The sequence below is a fragment of the Palaemon carinicauda genome, chromosome 6 (assembly GCF_036898095.1).
Source record: "Palaemon carinicauda isolate YSFRI2023 chromosome 6, ASM3689809v2, whole genome shotgun sequence".
In the NCBI taxonomy this organism is placed as follows: Eukaryota; Metazoa; Arthropoda; class Malacostraca; order Decapoda; family Palaemonidae; genus Palaemon; species Palaemon carinicauda.
The window spans coordinates 89,947,687-89,971,004 of NC_090730.1; the positions used below are offsets into that span (position 1 = coordinate 89,947,687).

General features: G+C 40.7%; 1 protein-coding gene across 2 annotated transcripts in view; it reads right to left on the reverse strand.

Annotated features, from left to right (window-relative positions):
• Window positions 1-3,183: 3,183 nt before the first annotated feature.
• LOC137642594 (uncharacterized) overlaps window positions 3,184-23,318 on the reverse strand; it is a 101,656-nt gene continuing 81,521 nt past the window's right edge. For both annotated transcript variants that reach the window (XM_068375289.1, XM_068375290.1), the window contains exon 5: window positions 3,184-7,978. In XM_068375289.1, coding sequence (XP_068231390.1) covers window positions 4,230-7,978 — 3,749 coding nt within the window. In that variant the 3' untranslated portion in view covers window positions 3,184-4,229. The remainder of the gene's footprint in view (window positions 7,979-23,318) is intronic.

Sequence of the window (23,318 nt, forward strand, 5' to 3'; positions counted from 1 at the left end):
TTTTTCTATTTATTTTGAATTTATCTTCAATAATGGCCAGCAGGCAGTATTCCCTCGGCATGGATGTCATCAACACACTTTTAATGGAGTTAAAGAGATGTTGATGATAATATGGAGTTTGCAACCCCATTCTTCATTTCAAGTGGTAGATTGGGCTGTAAGAGTTGTTGCGGTCTGCGGCCATTTTGTTCATACCCGAAAGGTAAGTTGGCATATCTCTATATATTCTTGTTCTGTATAGAATTTGTGATATTTTAATGCATAAATATCATATTTTATAGGAGATACAGTACAATGATTTTCATAGGAAATTTACATTGTGAAACTAGGCCGTCAAAAAATGACCTTTAGATTTCGCCCCTGATATAACAGTAAATTACATCTTAGTGCAGATTTTATTGTGTATTTCTGTTCTAGGATAATATGAGTTTATTCTATAAAAAAATTAGCCTCTTCCTATTATATTTGGGTACCCCAAAAAATTCATGAAATTTGGACAAATTTTTTTGGCCAAAAAAAGTTACTTTTTTTCTCATTTCAGATCTTGACTTCTATGGGTCCAACTCATTTCCAGCAATTACACGCTGTTGCTTTGCCATCTAAGAAGGTGTCCCTAAAGGGATTTATGTGTATACTGTATGTATATTTCTATTTTTTTGTGAATATTTACTTCATGTCTTTTTTTTTGTATACTTAAATTTTTAATATATTTCCAATAAATAGTTATTTTGTAGATGGGTATCATTTATATTTTCAGTAGTTTTTAGCATTCTTTGAAGTATTTTTACCAAGTCAAACAATACAGATTGATGCATAACTAAATTTTTCCTGAATTTTTTTCGGAGTCGGGGTCGCGCGCGACCGAGTATACCCTTAAAGGGGTGTCCGAGGAGCGTACCTATCCAGGGTTAAGGGTTTGAGGCGCAGTTTTGCGCTCAAGTCCCTTATGCCCCGAAGGGACTGGTGCCTGCGCAATGACAGGTTTAGACGGCGCGTATTGCGCATCAGCATCTTCAAAGGGTGACGGCAGGTCAGCAGATCTGGAGGGAGACTAGTCACAGGGTCCCGAAGGACGACCTTCCTTCGAAGGGGATCGCGAACGATCTCCGGAGAGGTCTAAGGTGGTAGCTGGCAGGATCGGTGAACGGGGAGTCGTCTCCTCCGCAGAGGACTGCGGGGAAGACGAGCCGAAGAGGCGCCTCCTAACTCCCTTGTGAGGAGAAGGAAAACCTCTACGGCGAAGGGGAGGATGAGCCTTCCGTCTTATACGCCCACGAGGGGCCGTGGGATCAGCGAGCCGACCATCGTAAGGCCTCCGCAGAGGAGTCTCTGTAAGTGAACTCCCCCGAGGGGGAGAATCACCGGCAGGAGAGACCGTAGGACATAGTTCCTCCCTCGAAGGATGTTCGGAGGGGGAACCTAAGCCTTCAGCTACCTCAGCAACAACAGGCACAGGAGTTTGACTAGACACACCCAATGCCTCCGTTACAGCAACGTCAACGACAGACAGAGGATCTATCCCTGCTGTAGTCGGCGATTGTTTAACAGCTGCACCTAGTTTGATCATATCAAATAGGGCTTCCCTGGAGGGCAAACCCCTGAAGCCCTAAGGAAGCCCAAAGCTGTAATAAATCATTGTTATTAACAGACAAATCAATATTTATATCCTCCTCCGGGGGAGGAGGGGCAGCTGCCTCGCTATGGGAAGCAACTACCTCTCCCGCACCCCGGGATCGGTCAACAGCAATACGGTCTACGCTACCACTCGCCGGCCTCTCGGAAGAGACCGCTTGAGTGGGAGCTTCGGAGGAGGAAAGGGCTACGGAAGAAGTCGTCTTGGAATTTTCTCTCTTCAAAGAAGCCTCTGAAGGAGAAATATCCCTTTTAGACTTTTTCTTCCAGCACCGGGCAAACCTCTCCCACTGGGAGGTAGACCACTCCCTACATTCAATGCATACGTTACCGCTATCACACCGTTGGCCCCTACAATGAGGACACAAGGTGTGGGGATCAGTGTCGACCGCCGAAATAAAAGTCCCACAAGGGCGGCCAGGTAGTCCAGGACACGTAAGCATATTCAGTAATAGAGGCCAACTTCAAACACACACTGTAGGAAAAGAGAAAGCCAAACAGATTAATGGCAGTCAAGAGGGGGAGCGCAGACAGGTCTGATCGCCACCCGAGCCAAAAGCAAAGTGGAGCATTCACTAGTGTGTGTGTGTGTGTGTGTGTGGGGGGGGGGGGGGTAGAAAGCTACCCCTCCCTAACCCCCGCTAACTAGCGGTGGGGTAGTAAACCCTCGTTAAAATTCTAATGGCTCGTCATTCAGCTACGCCGAAGTAATTACCCCATGTAAATAGCGTGGTTTGTATTTCAGTTACAGAACAAATCTAGTTATATATTTTAAACATGGGTATTTTCGTACTTTTTACCAAGTGCTCATGTGTTTTTAAAATATATGATATATCACTATTGGTTTTTGATACTCAAGATTCTTTGATACGGCATGGTGTTTTCTTCAAGTTATTATCATCACTAGCTGAGCTACAACCCTAATTTGAAAAGCAGGATGCTTTGGCCAATGGCTCCAACAGGGAAAATAGACCAGTGAAATTAAGGAAACAAATAGAACAGTGTGCCTGAGTGTCCCCTCAAAAGAGAACTCTGAGCCAAGACTGCGGAAGACCATGGTACAGAGGCCATGGTCTTACACATGACTAGAGAACAATTGTTTGATATTGGAGTGTCTTTCTCCTAAGAGCTGCTTACCATACTAAAGTCTCTTCTACCCTGACCAATTGGACAGTAGCCAGTGAATAATTACAGAGCAGTAGTTGACCCCTTGAGTGAATTAGAATTTTTTTGGTTATATTAGTGTAAAAAAATAGGCCAGACTATTCGGTGTACCTGCAGGCAAAAGAAATATTAGCCGTAAACAGAGAGGGTTTCAATAATGCACTATCTGGCCAGTCAAAAGGACCCAATAACTCTCTTGCAGTAGTATCTCAACAGGTGGCTGGTGCCTTGGCCAACTTATCACAACTCTTATAAAATATAATGACTTTAATTGAATTAGAATTTCCTGCTATTTACATGACTAAAAGGAAAATATTTGGACAATTTATCATAAGTTTACCCTCTTATTGTTGAAAAAAAATCTTATTTAGGGTAGAAAACTGGAAATAACTTTTAATGAATGTATTTGTACTGGGGATGTCAAATTTCCCTATAAAAACTGCAACATATGTATATACATCTCTATACAAAGTAACTTTAATCTTATTTCTAAATATCACAATAAATTGAGATGGTTACATCTATTCCTGAATATAGTGGAAAGTCTTATAGTTTAAAGAAAGAAATGACAATACATGAATTATGAATGAAATATTAAATGACCTGACTAAATGGATGATGCATTTGAAAACAGATGGTGTAAAATATTGTCCCAATACATTATGCAGTAAAGCCAAGTCAGAAACATTGTTTTACAGCAACACAATCGCAAATATTCTTAAAAACTAAATTATGTAAGCTCTATCATGTTTAAAAATTACAAACCCATTTTTTCTTATACTGTATTAAAAAACCAGCAATTTTCCTATACATTCACACGTGTGAATGGGGGCACATTACATCCTTTCCAAAATTAGTGCCACCATATTCATTAAATTTCATACAACTGTATCAGCAGGTCAACCTCTGGGATACATAAAACAAAATATAGAGCAACTGCTTTTTTCAGTTTTGACCCCCTTTCCATGAGAAACGATCTTTACCAAAGTTTATGTTTACCTAGAAGACTTCCAACGCACCATGAGGAGTTTGGAGAAAATTAGACTATTTCTCTGTGAAAACTATATGGCTAGTAGTTCCCTGCCAATTGCCAGTGATCATATCTTTCAATGATTATCCTAAATAAACAATTCAGTGGAAAAGAGCATAGCTAATTATGATGGGAGTTTAGGAGATTTTTTTGGCAAAAAAAAAATGCACATTGGGAGCTTTGATGTAGTGATCTAGTTCTATTGACAAATGATCTACAAATGAATTAGTCAATATTCTTGAACTATAAAAAGGAAATAATTACAAACAAAATGACAACTTCAATAAATAAAAATATAATTTGAAGAGCAAAGTTCCCTCTACATGGTTTCCGACTCATACCCAATTTTGAGCATTAAAATAACTTTTCCTTAGAAACCATAACGCATTGACACTAGTTCTTTTCACTCTAAGAAACTGTCGTCAGTGAGGTTCACAGTTTCTATTATACTGTCCAGATTACTCAAACCTGAGAAAAGTTCTCCATCATCATCATCATTGCTAGATGCCAATACCTTCTTTTTGCCTTCCTTGTTAACATTAGAATTTGTTGGTGGGAAAGTATCACCCTTGCTGACGGTATCACTGTTGCTCACAATTTGACTGCCCTCTTGCTCATTTTCACCACCAAACTGTTTTTCATCATGTTTCAAGTTGCTTTTCAAACCAATTTTCTTATTTTGATTTTTAATTTCAAAAGAAATATCTGAATTCTCCATATCACAAATTTTCTTTGAATCTTTGCATTTACCTTCTACATTCAATTTATTTTCATCTCCTTCTTTCATCTTCTCTGCTTTTTGTTCTTGGATTTTACAGTTTTTAGTCACATTGTCTTTAGATGAAGCTCCATCTTCATCGTTACCTGTCCATATGTCATCAGTTATGACCATATCTTCAGCAAGATTTTCTAGATTGGTGTCCAACCCTTCTAGGGTTTCTTCACTTTCATATGTAAGACTGTCATCCTTAGGTGCATCCAGTGTTCTATACTTCCCATTACGACCAGGTAACCATTTGAAAATGTTTTTTTCATGAGCTTTGTGATATCCGTGTACAGAAAGTAGGTGACCTATAATGTTATCACTAATTCTGTATCTTGCATTACACATATGACATTTATATGGAGTTTCCTGGGTATGCATCCAAACGTGTTCTCGTAGCTGCTTGTATTTCTGGAAACGTTCCTGACAAAGTTTGCACTTGTATAAACCTTTCTTGGGTCCATGATGTACGCTACTATGTGCTAAGACAGCATCAGGCGATATAAATACTTCATGACAACGATTACATCTTGTACCTTTCTGTTTAGTGTTCTTTTTATTAATAGCAGGTTCCTGCTTACTAGTCGTAGCTTCACTGTCACTGGAACATATACCATCGTTTTCTTTATTGCCCGAACTTATTTTCTGAATTGCATCACGTTTTTTAAGATCTTCATTTGACACTTGTGAGATATCTGTGGCATTTTGAATTTCACTAGAACTGCTCTCCAGCTCAGTACTACTGCTCAATTTCCCCCCAAAAACAGAACCTTGAACTTTCTTGTATAAACCTCTTGATGAAATTAGTTTTGAATCACCAGAAGGACTTGAAATTTCACAGAAGCTGTTTCCATGGCGATTAACTGCATTACATATTTCTAATCCTTGATTAAGAAGTTCCCTATCTCTTGCTGGAATAACTATGCACCTATCCTTCATGTGCTTAACGAGAGAAACCTTTCTATAATACCAAATACCACAGTATGCACAAACTAACGGTTCCTTGGATTTGCTTGATGATGATGATGATGAAACACCAGATCCAACACCAGAGGGCGAGTTATTTACTGGGGTCTCTCCCTCAGTATCTGTTACAATGGCAGCAGATACTCCACTCATAATCATGTCCTCTACCTCATCTTCCTGACACTGGAATCCAAGTGCTTCTAAAGAAGTGCCTTGCTGGCTCCTTTTCTTAATGATATTTGGTGTATTGGCACAGACATTCCAAATGTGATTTTCCATTTCTTTCTCGTGCTTAGTTACAACACGGCAATACCTGCACTTGTAAGGTCCACTTCCTAAAGAGAGAGACAAGTCATTTTTCACTGATGTTCCAAGATTCTTGGTAACTACAGTAAAATGAGGGCCATCTCCCTTTTCTTGCAATGTTATTAGTGTTGTTCCTGCAATTAATACAGTCCTCAGATGTTCAGGAGCACTAAGACAAGCATTTCTAAGATGTCTCCTTAGTTCTCGTTCTCTCCTGTAAGTTTTTTCACAATAGTTACACTTCAAAACTTCTAAGAAATTGTTACTGTGATGTTGAGTTTTGTGTCTTTTCAAATCTCCAGCATTTGCAAAATGAATCTTACACTCTGGACACTTGAACCTTTTAAACCCTTCAAAATTATATGTTTCAGCTTCTCCCCGAAACTTTACACTCTCGTCTAGTTTAGTTTTCTTACTAGCTTCTTCACTCTCTTCCAAAATTCTCTTACTGCCTCGTCGACTACGTGATTTTAGTCTATGGAAAAACATGTGTTCCTGTAGTTCTGCTTTAGAGTAAAAGCTTGAATCACATATTTCACACATATAATAAAAGTCTCCATCAATGGATATATCTTTTGTTGTATTTTTACGGCCACCTGGTCTTCCCCGTGCTTTTTTCTGGGGCTCTTCACTTGCTTTTTCAATTTTGGTTACATTTTTTCGAACAGAAGCCGAGCTCAATGTGCTAGTAGCATGTACTAAAGGAACCTCAGAACAAAGTGATTCTGGATTCTTAGCTGTATTACCGTTTTCTCTCAAGATATCTTTCGTTACAGAGAACCTGGGTTGTACTGAAGATATAGGTGCCTTATCTGACTTGTCACTGTTAAACTCTTCACAATTATCTACTATTTCCTCCTCACCAACAATTTCCTCCTCACCAACAAATTCCTCCTCACCAACAACTTCCTCCTCACCAACAACTTCCTCATCACCAACACCTTGTTTATCATCAAATATTTGGATATCTTGTGTTTTTTTCTTTGGAATGTTGTTAGGCAAAACGTCTTTATCAGTTTTCAATTTACTTTGTAGTTCTGAAACGTCTTTATCAGTTTTCAATTTACTTTGTAGTTCTGAAATACTTCTGTTTGATCTTTGCAAATAATATTTATGATAATTACCAAAGGTTATCCTTAGATGGTCATTCATACCAGAGTAAGGTTTGGTACTGAAAGTTTTCTTAGATCGTTTAGCTTTTTGTGGTCGCTCAAAAGCCGTAGATATTTCTTTATGCTCATGAATCTGAGTATCATAACATTCACACTTTAAGCTATGACAGATTTTACATGAAAATTGGCAATAATATTTTTCTTCCTCGTATGCTCCAGTAAGGTGATCATGTAAATGTAATTTCAAGTCGTGCTCTAAAATGAAATTTTTCTCGCAAATATCACAAATGAATAGCAAATGGGTCATTGTATGCTTTATCATCTGCCACTCTGTCTGGAAGATTTTATAACATGTTGGACATTGATACCCTAACAGTGAATCTTCCATAAACGATAAAGCATTCTTTTGCCTAATGCGCAAACTTCTCCCAAAAGATTGGTTGGATTCAATGGATGGACTCTTATTTCTATGATCTGGCCTTTTAACTGGTTTCTTTACCTGCATGCCTTTTTTATATGCCTGTCCCACTACCTTACTGTAAGCAAACTTACCTTCTTGAGATGAACTGACATATTTATTAATGATAGTTCCACTGGCAAAAGGGCCTTTTTTAGTAACACTACTACACAGTGACAAGTGTTTGGAATTAATACCTTCCAATTTATCTATGACATCTTGAAAATGTTCTCCACACTCACTACCCACAGGCGTGGAAACTGATAATTTACACACAGATTCCGCATCATATTCCTCTTTCACTTCTTCCATGACTCCTTTTTCAGAATCATAGGCCTGATTAATCACAATATTCACTTTGTCACACTTTTTATTCTTATTCAAAAGAAATGAATCTTTCCATCGCTTACCAAGTTTATTGGTAACAGACTCTACATTTGCTTCCACCTCTGGTAGTCTTAATGAATTGTTTGTATCTGCAGTTGTAAGGTTCTGAGAGTGTGAGTTAGCCACACCAGATCGATCAGGAGAGTTCTTCCATTTCACATCTGAAATAAATAAATAAATTCAAGTGCCTGCTTAGTACAAAGTTCCCTATACAAATGTAAGCTAATGAAATATGGGTGCCTGTAACCCCTTATAACACTTATTTTCTGCAAAAATTAATATATAATACAGTATCAAGAAGTATATTTATGCACAGCTGCTTCCATCCGCACTGGATTCTAATAGCATGAAATAGGGTTGAGGGTAATGTGCAGGGTAGTATGACCATAGAAACAACCAACACACTAAAAATCACAATCATTTCATTGATATGACACTGCTTTTTCGCGGATACTTCTTATAATCACTATCTTAATGTGTTATTGCAAGTAATGAGTCTGTTTAGGAAGAAGATTACCACTATCACTATCAAGTGCTCTGTTAGCAATACTGTATTGAATTATCTGAGAGTTGGTACTTAGTGTTTCCTTATATAATGTTTGTAACTCTTTCTATGTGAAATGAATGTTCTAGAGCATTTTCATTGATAAAACTATTTATTAATGTAGTGTAAATAATCTTTGACTGTTGCAGGGTTCAATCCAGGCAAAACTTATTATCTAAGTAATACTGTATACTAAAAAATATGTATACAGTATAGTGCTAATAACAATAAAATTTGATGCCTTTCAAAATAAGTTACAAAGACTTTACTAATACTGAGGAAACCAAAGATGGCACAGTAAACACTTCTTTCCTTAATTCTTTTGTTCATATTAATTTTCAGTGTTTACAAGGAAACTTTAGACAAAATTGGGTAAACACTTCTTTCCTTGATTCTTTTTGTTCATATCAATTTTCAGTGTGTACTTTAGAAAAAATTCGGATAAACATAAATCAACATTTAAACAAACTAATAATAGCACACACAGAGGTATAAATCAAATAAATTTAAATCTGGAGTAAAAATAAAAAACTGAACAAAATCAGTCAATCAATTTACCCGTTTGTTTTGTTGCGGGGTAATGAACCAAATAAATATGAAAGACCTAATTAAAATAATTAAGCTCTATTGAGAGAGAAAAAAAAAGTTTTTGACAAAGGAAAAATAAGATAAAATTGGGAGTAATTTGCATTTTCCTGACTATACAGATCTTGAGCTCTTTACTATGGATATATTTTTTCTGTGAAGCTGAAACTAGCCATAAAACTCTTAGCGTGGTATAACAACCCACCGCTAATTAGGAAGGGGTAGTGAGGTGAGGGGGATCTAGACCAATCACCCTACTTACTCGCACACACTGGTGAAATAATATCAATTTTGATTGATGGCAGGAGAGTGTGAGTAAAGAGTTAACGGTTTGTTAAGTTAGGAAAAATACAAATTCCTTCAAAATTCGTCATTTATTCCAACACTTGATACATACCATTTCACTTTTTACTAAGGAGACTCACTCTAAGGTGGGTGGAAGTCCTAACCAACTGGCTAGTAACTTGTCCTGGAATGTAGCTCTGTGCTTTGCATGAGCTTAATATTCTTGATTCCCACCATTATCCCTAACTTAAGGGGTCGGTTGTCTGATGCAGCCTTATCAATGCCTTTTATCAAAGGCATTCTCTTCCATCAAACCTCTTCTCTACATGTCATCTTTCTCCTTATCTTGCCATTTAATTCTCTGCCTCCCTCTTAATCTTCTCCTCACTATCAAATTCCTCCCAAGCCCTCCTCACTCCCTCCCTCCCCACCATCCATCCTTAACACATGCCCACACCATCTCAGTTTTGACACTCTTATCATCTCTGTAATGTTTATTATGCCTGCTATTCTTCTTATTTCATCCTTTTCCAAAATTTCAACCAGTGATATTTCCCAAATCCACCTCAGCATGTTCTCTCAAGGTTTGTTTCTGATCCAAACATTAACACTGATCTTATTACTGATTGGCATTTTCTTATCATATACCACTCCTGCTACCTCCCTCCACTTCCACCATGCTGCTTTTATCCTATTCTTAACTTCAGCCTCCCATCATCCCTCCTCACTTATAGTAGATCCTAAGTATCTAAATTATTCTACCTGTTTTATAACCGAGCCTCTAATTTGCACAAGTTTAATAAAGGCATTTTAACATCTCACTAACTCTAGCGAGAGCTAACAGCCTGGCCAATCAGTATGTGTGCGGGAACTAAACACAGTAACTTGATCAGGTAAGGATTCTTTGAGTGGATCACTCTGCTTACTTAACCTAATTATTGCCTGACAAATATATTTCATATTTTAGGCTACACAAGGGATGCAGTTTCTACCTGCAGACAGAGAAGGCCAGCTTGCAGAGTTTCAAGGGTGCTGTGCCCCAAGAGAGGGGATGCTGAAGGGAGAAGAGGCCAGTCACTCTGCCTTTCATCCTATACTAATCCGGTTAAGGTTTGCCCTCGACCGACTGCTACTTGTCCAGCAAGGGAGACGAGGTATTTTAAACCACATGTTGTGCAGCCAACACAGGACCTAGGTATTCCGGTTCATGTGGGTTACATCTTGCAGGTAGCAGGTTGTGAAGGTCATCTGACACTTATCACACCCGCTCAAAAAACCTGTGCCACATGGAAGTTCTTTTTAAATGCCAGGACATACTTATGCCCCTAACATCATGAGCTCTGGGTCTACAATCATTTGGAGGAGAGTCTGGATTCAAGGCCTGATCTATGACTTGTCAAATTCAAGAAGAGATCATTTCTTGGCAACTCTCCCTTTGACCTTGCCCATGATCACGAAAAGCTTGTTTACATGCAGGCAGGCTCCTGCAGATTCAAGATGACGCATCAGCGCTCTTAGTATATAGTAACAATTGAGCTGGGTCAAAGGATAAATTACAGAGACGCACAACCAGGAAGGACCTGACCCCTCAGAACTGTTACCTGACCTTCATCTCCTGGTGGGGATATGTCTTAAGAGAGACCATGTCCTTTGTTAGCTTTCATACCGGAGGCCAAAGCGAGAAGGAAAAACAACCGTCTTAAGAGTCAAGTCATGATCTCAGGACTGACTAGTAATGAAGCGCTCCATTCTGAGAGCGTGGTAAAAGAACTACTGTAAGCTCTAAGGGGGTGATCTAACTTCTGATTAGGGACCAGTTCCGTCGAGGAAATGCTGACTCCGTTTAAATTAAAGACAAAACTCAAAGACGAGCGACATTCTGTCATGGTCAAAACCGAGCAGGATCTTTCTTCCCCGTGGTACATCCAAGCTTCACAGTCCCGGGGAGAGAGATATCGAGTGGCACGAGGCCTATTTCCACAATCTAAACCTCAACCTTCAGTCAGCCATCCTTTTTGCTATTGCTTGCAAAAAGCATCTCTGAAACAGATGATGAATACACTCCAAGTGAAAAGTCGTAGGGACACGACAGATTGTGGTGAATTCGAGTGAGGCATGTGCAGTTCAGGAAAGGAAAGAACAGCTCTCTCTACATATCTCCGCAGGCAGGAATAGGGTCTGGGTTCTATTTTTCTTGCTGCCACTGTGGAGCTATCAGGGTCATTGACTGATTTGTTGTTGCCCTTTTCAAGAATGAGTCTCCTCATCAGATGCATAGGCCCGTTTACCCTGTACTGGTTAACAGTACCCCCAGATACTTCAGGGCATGATACGTCACAGACTGACATCTCATCTGTAACTGACGCCAGGGTCAAGACTTAGATGGCTAACAGAGGGAGAGAAAGGTCTCTCGTAGCCCATTATTTGAGTCTGTCTGCTCAGACTGACAAGTTTTCCTGGCCCGCCCTGAACCGGATTGCAGAGGGCAATCGAGTTGTCTCTCATCCAACTCCATCTCCTAATGACTAGTCAGAAAGTAGTTGTGCAAAGAATATCTTTGTCTGGGTGTTTTATGCCGTGCAAAGAATACCCTTACCTGGGTATTTTATCACCACAGTGCCTTAATAAAAATACTATGGTGTGACAAGAAGGGAGTTACTGAAAAAGATTAAGAGCCAGCAATACTGCTCTCATTCAGAAAAATTGTGTGGCACTGCCGATAGGACAATTAAGTTGTCTAAAGTCCAACTCCCTCTTTTTACGGCTAGACCGACAGGAGTCACTGCCATCTGCATCTGCTGTTCCCAGGTGGTCACCAATCCAAGTACTGACTAGACCTTACGTTGCCTAACTTCGCTGATTGTTAGAGTAGTGTTTCTCCAACGTGGTATGGCCGTCGACTACAAAGAATATATAAGTCTGGGTATTCTATGTCATGCCAAGAATATATTTGTCTGGGTGTTTTGTCATGCCAAGAATATCTGTCTGGATATTTTACTACCATCGCACTTTCATAAGAAAACACGATGGTGTGACAAGAAGGGAGTTATTGGAAGAGATTAAGCGCCAGCAACAATGTACTCCAAACCAGGGAAACTCATGTGGCACTGCAAATAGGTGTTGGAACATATTTCAAGAGGCCATGTGTCATGACAGGTGAACCTCATATTTCGATACATCCCCCAAGAACATCAAATGAGGGGGAAGGAGAGAGGTCTACTCCCCTGAGGAGGTTGGTAATCTTAATCTCCCAACTCAGGACTCTCACTCTCATTCTATTGGACTCTTAAGTCCACAGAATTCCTGCTCACACCGAAAGGTTTTCAGCTGCCACTAGATGAGACTGAAGCTATGACTTTTTCCAGGGGCCCGAAACAACTGGTAAGTTCAGGTGTCTAAACAGGCACAGCCGTCGGTGCGTCTGAAAGAGACAGAGTAACTTTGCCTTTTTTAGAAATTATTTTGCCTTTCTAAATACTGTATGACAGTTCAGGCCTTTTTATCTCGAACAAGGTAAAACTCAAAAGGTTGATTCAGTGGCGGAGAAACATCGCCACTGAGTTTTTAAATCAACAACTTGTATAAGGGACGAGGAGGGCGGATGTATTGGTATTGACACTGGTTGCAACTAGAGTGAACATTCTTGCAAACACTTGATTGGTTGAGAGTAGGCTAGAACCTCGCACCCTGTACTGGCAAATCATTTCTCAACGCATAAGTCTTGGTACATCCTTGGCGGATAACCTATAGAGATAACTAGTGGTCAAAATCACCAAGTGTCAAGTCAATGGAAGGAAAGAGATTACTGTACACGGTTGAGAGATGCCCTTCGTAGCAGGAGTGATCCCGACATCTACTTGCCCTTCAGGCAAGTTGTTCACTCCCTCGAGCGTGATCCTGGTATGGTATAGTTTGTATCGTGACTCTAGGAAATTGGGCGACAGGTTGCACATGTGACCCATTCAGGTGAAAACTAGTCTTCCCTTCCAATTCCTTCGGAAACTGGGACATATGACCGAGTACTCCGCGAAACTCTGCAGAGTTTTCGGGATACCTGGTTAGCCAACTATTCAGTAGAGCAGCCAGGACCATCAGAGGATTGTGTTTTCTGCTACAGTCAGAGGCACTAATATTCCTTCAGGCAATGGCAGTATTGCTGGACTAATCCGCCTTACTACGAACCATATTATTATCATTATTAGCCAAGCTACAACCCTAGTTGGAAAAGCAAGATGCTATAAGCCCAAAGGCTCCAACAGGGACAAATAGGTCAACTCCTGTTGTTTAGACTAGTAGTTCCACTGTACCATCTAACAGGGATAGCTCTAATGGTATACTGTACACATATATAGTCAGGTATTTACACACTTCCCCCCCAATATCTTTCCTTTAGATGCTTCTATAGCAAATCCTTGTACGAATGAGAACCAGCATAATGACACTAATATGTATCTATTACTGGTTAGTCATTGAATTCCCCCCCTTCTCCCCACCTCCAGAGAATTGTCTAAAGAATTTATAGATACACATGTCTATAACAACTCGGATTATATTAAGATTCTTTCTATATGTGTGTGTATGTGTGTGTGTGTGTATATATATATATATATATATATATATATATATATATATATATATATATATATATATACAAATAAGCCATACATATTTTTGATACATTAATGTCTGGATTCTCTTATATATATATATATATATATATATATATATATATATATATATATATATATATATATATGTATGTATGTATGTATGTATATATATATATATATATATATATATATATATATATATATATATATATATATATATATATATATATATATCTTTTAGCAAAGCGAAAAATCTATTTTTGGGTGATATGGCCATGTCGTCCTGATGGAAGGTTCCTTTAGGTAGCTTTCTAAGGGATATTTGGCTACAGTGATACTCCCAGAGAATTGACCACAGGTCTCCAGAATTCTAACTCCTGGCACAAGTATCCTTAATATAACTCTTAAGGATATCGCATAATATCAGGGGACGTATTTCTTGATATGACACATAGCAATCTCCACCCCGTATAGAGTTTTCGCTCTGAGGGGGAAGAGTGGTGAAAATGAAGGGGAGCCGTCATCAAGGTTACCCAGTGGATCCCCTTCCCGCACTACTACAGGGCCCAACATGGCTACCCATTCCTCGTAGCAATTAAGAATGGTGGCTACAGACAGAGTAGTTTCGGGTGGGGATTGTTACGTATGTACTGTACACTCCTTTTCTTCAAAAAGGAGTGTAGGTCCATCAGGACAACCTGGCCATCTCACCCAAAAATAGATTTTTCGCTTTGCTTCAAAATCTGTTTTTTGGGCTCAAGCCATGTCGTCCTGATGGAAGCTTACCAAAGAATTACTTGAAAGTACTATATCTGTGGGTTTGCATAAGTGCTTTTAACCTTGAATCAGCTATATGGTCACCTAGACCACCTAATACATGACGGTACCGTTATTCATCCTATCCTCTAAGCTTGGAACAATCTTAGGGCTTCCTGCCCCCTGCACGGAAATTGTCACTTGACAGTAGAAGCGAAAAGGTTTGTATATATTAAGGAACAAATGTAATTACCTTACTATAATTATGTTCATATGTATTAGCACCAAGTGTTTACCTTATTTTGAGGAAAATAAATCAGTAACCCTGTCTAATTTTATTCAGCTATCTTTGGGGCGAATAAGACGCAAATACATTTCTTCATTTATTTGTATAGACAACATAAATGTAACAACTAATGTATTAAAAATGTTACTTTTATTATAAAATAAATTTTTGAAAATACTTATATTCTTCCAGTGTTGGAAGAACTGGGGAAATGAAGGTGGGGATTTGTTCCATTTCCATCCTAGTCCATTCTTGATTAGGCTGTGGGCCCAGGGATCGAAGGTCCAACGATCCTGAAAGTGGAGTCGTCTCCCTCCAACCTGGAGTATCTCATTGCTTGAATGGTCCCGAGGGTTTGCCACCCTGACCACGTCCTCCCCTGCCTAGGGAGGGGTTTCTTGAGGAGCCCCGTCTAGATCCTCTTCCTTTCGGGCAAAGGTAGGTGTGCGCGTCTCAAAACCTGGGTTGAAGGCTGGTGACTGGGCTACCAGCTGCTGAGGCACCACTTGGAAGGTCGTTTGTGGTTGAGCGACCACTTTGGGCATAGTGGTCATGGTGACTGTGGGATGTTGTACAGGCCGAGAGGGTAGTCTTGGCTTCTTCATCTTCCTCTTAGGTTGGGGACCAACATCAGGGGAAGATTTTCTCTTCAAAGATATGCCCCACTTTTGTTGAAGATTACTATTCTCCGTGGCGGCTTTCTCGACAACTTCTTGGACTACTTCCTTTGGGAAGAGTTCCTTGCCCCAGATACAGGAAGTAATCAACTTCCTGGGTTCGTGTTTAAGTTGCATTGGCAAACACAAACTCCCTGCAGGCCCTCCTGGCCTTCACTAAAGCGTATAAGTCCTTGACTAGAGTGGCCATGTGCAACTTGGCCAGGACTGTGTACATGTCTGGGGTGCTAGCAACACCTGCACACATCTCCATGCAGTTCTGGAGGAAAAGAGAAGCGGCTAGCCTCTCCTTTGTCTCCTGTTCTCTTCTCAGGAGAAAGTCCGACAACTTCGGGAGGTTCTCACTGAACTGCTGTCCTGCGATGTCTGCATCGAGTTTCGAGACTGAGAAGGTTAGGTGGACCTCCTTCCATTCCTTCTCATCTGTGGGCAAAGCCAGAGACAATGGCCTACACTCATCTAGCATAGGGCATGGTTTGCCTGCATCAATAGCCTTCACCACACTTTGGAGAGCTTTCGATGAGAGAAGGGGAAAGCTCTTGAAGAAGGAGCAAGAAAGGTAGGGTGTTTCTTGCTCAGTGCAGAAATCCTAGGTTTGGTATACCCTGCCTTTTTTAGGCTACTCGTTAAGAGTGCCTGTACCTTGTCATGGTTGAAAACCATGACTTCCTTTGGTTCCGTTTCTTCTTTAGACTCTGGCTCACTCTTCAGCCGGATGAAATACTCCAGGTAAGCCACAAAGTTTGGCCAAAACTCGATGTTGTCCAAGTGGACGGCTCCCATCTTCTCCGAAATGTAGTGTTTTCCAATGGTAATCGGCATGAACTCTTCATACCTCCAGGGATTGATTTCGGAGCAAGGTGGCAGGTCCTGCACTCTGGGTCGCTTGTAAGACCCACGGGAAGTGACTATTCGAGTTGCTTTGCGGAATTCCTTCGTCATTTCCTCTTTCACATCTACGTTTTCCTTACGTAGTGTCCATTAGCAACGTAATTTGGGCCATAACCCCTTGACCCAGCGAATCTAATGGAGAGGTTGGAGCCGAAGACATAGACGATGACGGCTGGAATGTCATTGTAGGAATATAGCTCAATAATTTTGATATAAAACAAACTTAAAGATAGTACCTGATAAGGAAGCTGACTTTTATGATACTTTGCCTCATTAGTCCGCTATCCTTATGAAGCCCAGCGATACACTCAGGGGGCTGAAAGACCTCTAGGAGCTGTCATATCTGGGGTGAACACCCCTATGACAGAACCTCCACCAATACCCTTGATCTGGGCGCTCTCAAGAAACAAGCTTGACCACCTGCTAAAATCAAATGGTTGCGGAAGACTGCCCCAGTCTCCACATACAACCAAAAAGATAAGTTTCAAGAGAAGAAAAAGAAAAAAAAAAAAGGTATTACGATAAGGGGAATGTAGTGGTTGAACCTACATCCACTACTGCATTCGCTGCTATGAATGGTCCCAAAGTGTAGCAGTACTCGTAAAGAGTCTGGACATTCTTTAAATAATGTGAAGCGAACAGAGATTTACTCTTCCAGTAGGTTGCGTCCATAATGCTTCGTAAGGAACGATTTTGCTTAAAAGCCATAGACGTTGCCACAACTCTGACTTCATGAGTCTTTACTTTCAATAATCGAAGGTCAGTCTCACTGCAGTGAGTGTGAGCCTCTCTAATTAAGAGCCTGAAAAAAAATACGATAAGACATTCTTAGACATCGGTAAGGAGGGCTTCTAAAGACTCAGATTCACCACGAAATTTTTGGTTCTGTCAATGTAAAATTTAAGTGTTCTCACAGGTCATAGGACTCTCTCTATCTTGTTACCAACCACATCTGACAGGTTGGGGATCTCAAAAGATTTAGGCCCTGGATGGGAAGGACGCTAATTCTTGGCTAAGAAACCAAGCTGCGAAGAGCATACTGCTTACCAGTACAGAAACTGACATTCTTACTGAAGGCATGAACCTCAATAACTCTTTTTGCAGCAGCAAAAAAGTAAGATCTTTAAAAGAAGTAAAGTGGAAGGGTTCAAAATTTCTCAGACATCTGAAATTTAAGGACACATCCAGGTTCCAAGCTGGCGTCATTACCCCATGCTTCTTGGAAGTCTCGAAAGACTTGAGAAGGTCTTGAAGAACTTTATTGCTCGAGAGGTCTAGGTTCCTGTGTCTGAACACTGCAGTTAACATGCTCCTGTAACCTTTAATGGTAGAGGCAGAAAAGTTACGTACATTCCTAAGGTGTAGCAGGAAGTCAGCGAATTGAGCTATAGAGATATAGGACGAGAAAAAGGAGGTGGCCTTGCACCAATCCCGAAATACCTCTCATATAGACTGGTAGAACCTGATGGTAGAGGATCTCCTTGTTCTGGCAATTGCTCTAGCTGCCTCCTTCGAAAAACCCTCGAGCTCTAGAGAGTCTTTGATAGTCTGAAGGCAGTTAGATGAAGCGTGTGGAGGCTTTGATGGAACCTCTTCATTGAGAAGAACCAACCGCCTTGGCAGGTTTCTTGGAAAGTCCACCATTCACTGATGTACCTCTGTGAACCATTCTCTTGATGGTCAGAGGGGAGCAACCAACATCAACTTGGTCCCTACCTGAGAGGCGAACTTCTGTAGGACTTTGTAAATGATCTTGAATGGGGGAAACGCATACACCTCCAGGTGAGACCAGTCCAGTAAGAACGAATCTACGTGGACTGCCTCTAGATCTGGAACTGGAGAGCAGTAAGAAGGAAGCCCCTTCGTTATTGAGGTTGCGAACAGTTCTATAGACGGACGTTCCCATATCAGCCATAGTTTCTCGTACACCTCCAGATGAAGAGTCCATTCCATGGGAATGACTTGGCTTCTTCTGCTTAGGCAGTTTGCCATCACTTTCCTTTCTCCCTGAATAAATCTTGTAAGGAAGGTGATGTTTCTTTCCTTCATTCAAACTAGGAGAACCTTTGCAGTTAAGTAAAGGGACTGCGAGTGGGTCCCGCCTTGCTTAGCGATGCAGTCTAACGCTGTGGTGTTGATTGCGTTCACCTGCACCACTTTGTTTCGAATCAGTCTTTGAAACTTTGCAGGGCCAAAAGAACTGCTAGAATCTCCTGGTTGATATGAAGCTTTACGTGGTCTTTGGTCCAAAGGCCCGAGCACTCTAGAGTGTCTAGTGTTGTTCCCCAACCCCGCGTCCGAAGCGTCTGAGAACGACACAGAGTCTGTGTTCTTGTGGGCAAGAGAGAGGCCTTCCTGAAGTCTGAGATTGACATTCCACCATTTCAGGCAAGTCATGATCGTTTCTGGAAGTGGAATGGACACTTCTTTTAAGCCCTTCTCCCTGTCCCAATGGTGGTTGAGGTGAAAATGGAGAGGGCGAAGATTGAGTCTTCCTAGGGAGACAAACTGCTCCGGAGACGAGAGTGTTCCCAGTGGACTCATCGACATCCTTACAGAGCAACTGCTCCTTTTTCGATAAAGATGAATCTTTAAGAAAGCTTGCTCGAGTATTGATGGAGATGGAAAAGCCCGAAAAAGTAGACTCCATATCTCCATTCTCAAATAGAGAATAGTTTGAGATGGGGTCAGTTGAGACTTCTCCTTGTTACTAGGAGACCTAAGTCCTTCGCTAAGGTCAACGTCCATCTGAGGTCCTTCAGACAGCGAATAAAGGATGACGCCCTGAGTAGCCAGTCGTTTTAGTAAAAGGAGGCTCTGACACCTGTCGAGTGCAGGAAGCTCGCCACGTTCCGCATGAGCTTCGTGAACACAAGAGGAGCAGTGCTGAGACCGAAGCACAGAGCTCGAAATTGGAACACTTCCTTCTCATACACGATCCTTGGATATAGTTGGAAGGTCGGATGGATAGGGATACGGAGGTAAGCGTCCTGGAGATTGAGTGAGGCCATCCAATCGCTTTCCATTACAGCTGCAAGCACAGACTTGGAAGTTTCCAAAGTGAACTTTGTTTTCAGGATAAAAACATTGAGCGCGCTCACGTCCAGCACTGGTCTCCAACCTCCTAGTTCTTTGGCACTAGCAGAGGAGGTTGTAAAAGCCTAGAGACTGAAGGTTTAGAAAACTTCACCACAATTCCCTTCTCTAACAAGAGAGACACCTGTATGTGCAAAGCTTGTCTTCTTGCTTCCTCTCGGTATCTGGGAGAGAGATCTATCGGCTTTTGGACAAGAGGAGGTTTCTTTACAAAAGGTATAATGTACCCTTCCTTTAACAAGAGGACAGAGCATTGGTCTGTTCCTGTTCCTTCCTAAGCCTGCCAGAAGTTCTTCAATCCGGCTGGAGGGAAGGCAAATATTGACTTGCTAAGACTTCTTATAGTCTTCAACTATTCTCTCAGCAAACGTAAAACTCTCTTAGAATACCGAGAGAGCACAAATTTAGAACAAGAGGGAGCTGTAGCAGCCAACCCCAAAGTGAATTCTGAAGGAGGCGAGCATGGCACAGCAGGACCAAAATGCGAAGGAAAAACTTCCTTAAAATCAGTCATGATCTTCTTAAGATATAAGATTGTTAGGCAGAACTAGGTTCCTCTACTTCAGACAAGATACCCAAAGGTACAGCTGGAAAAGAGAAATATCCTCTTCCTCCTCAGAATAAACTTCATCCGTTAGTCTATGTCTCTACTTGGTTGAGATCCATTAAGAAGTCGCGATGGAAAAGCTTGACAACTAGCATCAACCTGTCGATGAAGAACAGGTAGAGGTTGAAGGACGACATCATGTCGGGACTGCATCGACGTCACGTCGTGACTGCGGTGACTGATATTCAACATCACGTCGTGACTGCATCTTCACGGTTGGACTTTAAGGACCGACGTTCGACGTCACGTCGAGATTTATGATCAGTATCTCACTTGACAGCAAGGTTAATACTAGGGCTTACGTTAGCGTGACTTAAAGACTCACGCTTAGATTATTGATGAACTGAGTCACGCTTAGCGGAACCGTGACGCTCCGCAAGTAAGGGTTCCTGTCGAACAGGAGCTGGACCGTAGGACTGCATTAAGGTGGACAGCTTAGACTGCATGTGCTGCAGAACACTAAAGTTAGGAGCTTGAACACAAGGATCAGACCATGACGTCCGGAACGTCAGCACTAATAACGGGAGTAGCAGCACTCAAGACACGTCTGGAACGACCAGATAAAACAACGGCACCGTGACTCTTTGCAGGGGCCTCCGGAGCCACAAAATCCGACGTTAAAAAAGAACGTTTAGCAGGCGAACCTTCCTCTGATGAAGGTATACGTTCCGGGCTGCTCCAGTGACTGCAGCCAGGACGTTGACTTTGTTCTGAAGGAACCAATTTCCTCTTAAGAGGTCGTGAAACCTGACGTCAGGATTTCTTACTAACATGAATGTCATCGGAGGACGAGGAGAACTTAGTCTCGTCTCTCTTATAATAAGGCCGATCGTGAGGAGCAACATCTGCAACTCGTGAGGGAATGTCTGTTCGTGGTTTAATACCTATCACTCCTTTTGGTCTTGTGACATTCCTTCTCCCAGGGGTTGGGGAGCTTGAAAGAGGTCTCGGACTGGGTGAGCGGCAAGTACGAACAGACAAACCTTCCGCAACACTGAACATGTTTTTTGCACTCTTTTCACTGACACTCGCATCTTTTAATAGTTTCAAATCGGACATAAATAAAGCTGATTTCTATCTGTAGCAAGCAATTCTCCCTTAAGCCAAAAGGTTAGAATTGCGAAATATGTCCTTTAGTGTAAGCTCATTAGTACATAATTGTATCACACATGTAAAGATTAATAAACATATACATATATAAAAATAAAAGTGAAATATATAAAGTAAAAGTTAAAAAGGATCAGTGACTTGGGACGAGACTAAAAAACTAGATCGCTAAGGACTACGTTTTTTCTCTCTCTCCCTGTACAGTGACTTGGAACGAGAACAAAAAACTAGAACGCGAAGGACTACGTTTTATATATCTCTCTCTCTCTCTCTCTCTCTCTCTCTCTCTCCCTGTAGTGACTTGGGATGAGAATAAAAAAAACTAGATCGTGAAGAACTACGTTTTCTCTCCCTCTCTCCCTATACAGTGACTTGGGACGAGAATAAATATCTGAATCGAGAAGAACAACGTTTCTCACTCTCTATCTCCTTGTATAGTGACTTGGGACGAGAAAAAAGATTTGGATCGTTCTCTCTCTGTCTCTCTTGTTACGAGAGTACTGGCTCACTCACTCTCCATCAATAAAAAGTTATTTGACTAAAGAGAAAAAAAAAAAATACTAAAAGAATTAAGAAATTGCAAAATAACATATTCCTTTTATTTAGTATTGAAAAAACTTCAATTTGTAAGAAGAATGAACTAAACATTAAACTCTTATGCAAAGTGAAATCGTGATTCTCTCTCTCTCTCTATCGCAACGATAGAGTGCAAACTGCGTAGCATACATAAACTTAACGCTAGTTCATCTTTGAAAACAGATCGAAGACTTTTCAAAAAAAAAATTTTTTAAAAAGACAAAAATTCACTTAAAATATTTTCTAAAAACATTCATCCCATCGCTCCATAAAATACAAAATTTTTCTCGGTATTTAGTACAAATGGAGTGAGGATCGATGAGGCCTAAGTAAGGCGGGTGAGATATAAAAATATAGAGGTAAATCTATAAATATCAACAAGAATTTATAAAGTGATAAAATAAATACTAAAAACTTAAAGCCTTTCACACACTTCCCATCATTGGCTCTCTCTATTGTGGGGGGGGGGGGGGGGGAAAAAAAAGGAAGGGTAAAATTTTCCTCTCTCTTCAAAGAGTTTCTCCTGAAGATCTTTATTGTTTGAGAAACAGTTGAAAGAATAACCAACACAGCGAAAGCCAAAAACCATAAACAAGTACTTCACCAATTGTTGAAAACTTTAGGTTTAGCACAAGCAAGGAACCAATATTGACACCTAACTCGGCAGAGAAGAACTGAAGAACTTTGGAATAGTGATGGTATCCTGCCGAGTGGTGGCGCTAGTGTACACCCAGCAACCCAACCCCTCGATCGCCAGCGAGTTTTTAATCGGCTGCCGACCGTCGGAGATGTTAGCTATATATATATCCACCGGCTAAGTTAAATATTTAAAATAATGTTATTTCAACCGGGAAAGTTGTTCTACTGACTAAATAACACATTCCTAATGAACGACAGCGCCCAGGGTGCCTCCGGTAACAGGCCTAGCTCCTAAGCACAAGAAATTACTCGAATTTCACTGTGAAACAGGAGCTAAAATACATACATTGTAAAGATTCAATACTAAACTTTCAAGAGGCGAAAGAAGCTGGATATTGCATAATAATCCTCCTAAAATCGATCGAAAAAGTTAGATCAACAGGGAACACCACCGTGCGAATTCGCTACAAAATTAGGAATGACCGCCATCTTGATACTCAATAGTAGTATGGGAGATAAGGTAACCTTGATAACGGCTCCCCTTCCAAAATTGCCACACTTTCCCTCGAGGCGAAAACGCTATTCGGTGTCGTATCAAGATATACGTCTCCTGATTTATGCGATATTCTTAGAGAATGTTATGGATATTCGCGCCAGGAGTTAGAATTCTGGAGATCTAAAGGTAAATTCTCTGGGAATATCACTGTAGTTCATATATCTCTTGGAAGCTACTATTAGGAACTTTCCATCAGGACGACATGGCTTGAGCCCAAATTTAAGTAAATATACATACATACATAAATACATATATATATATATATATATATATATATATATATATA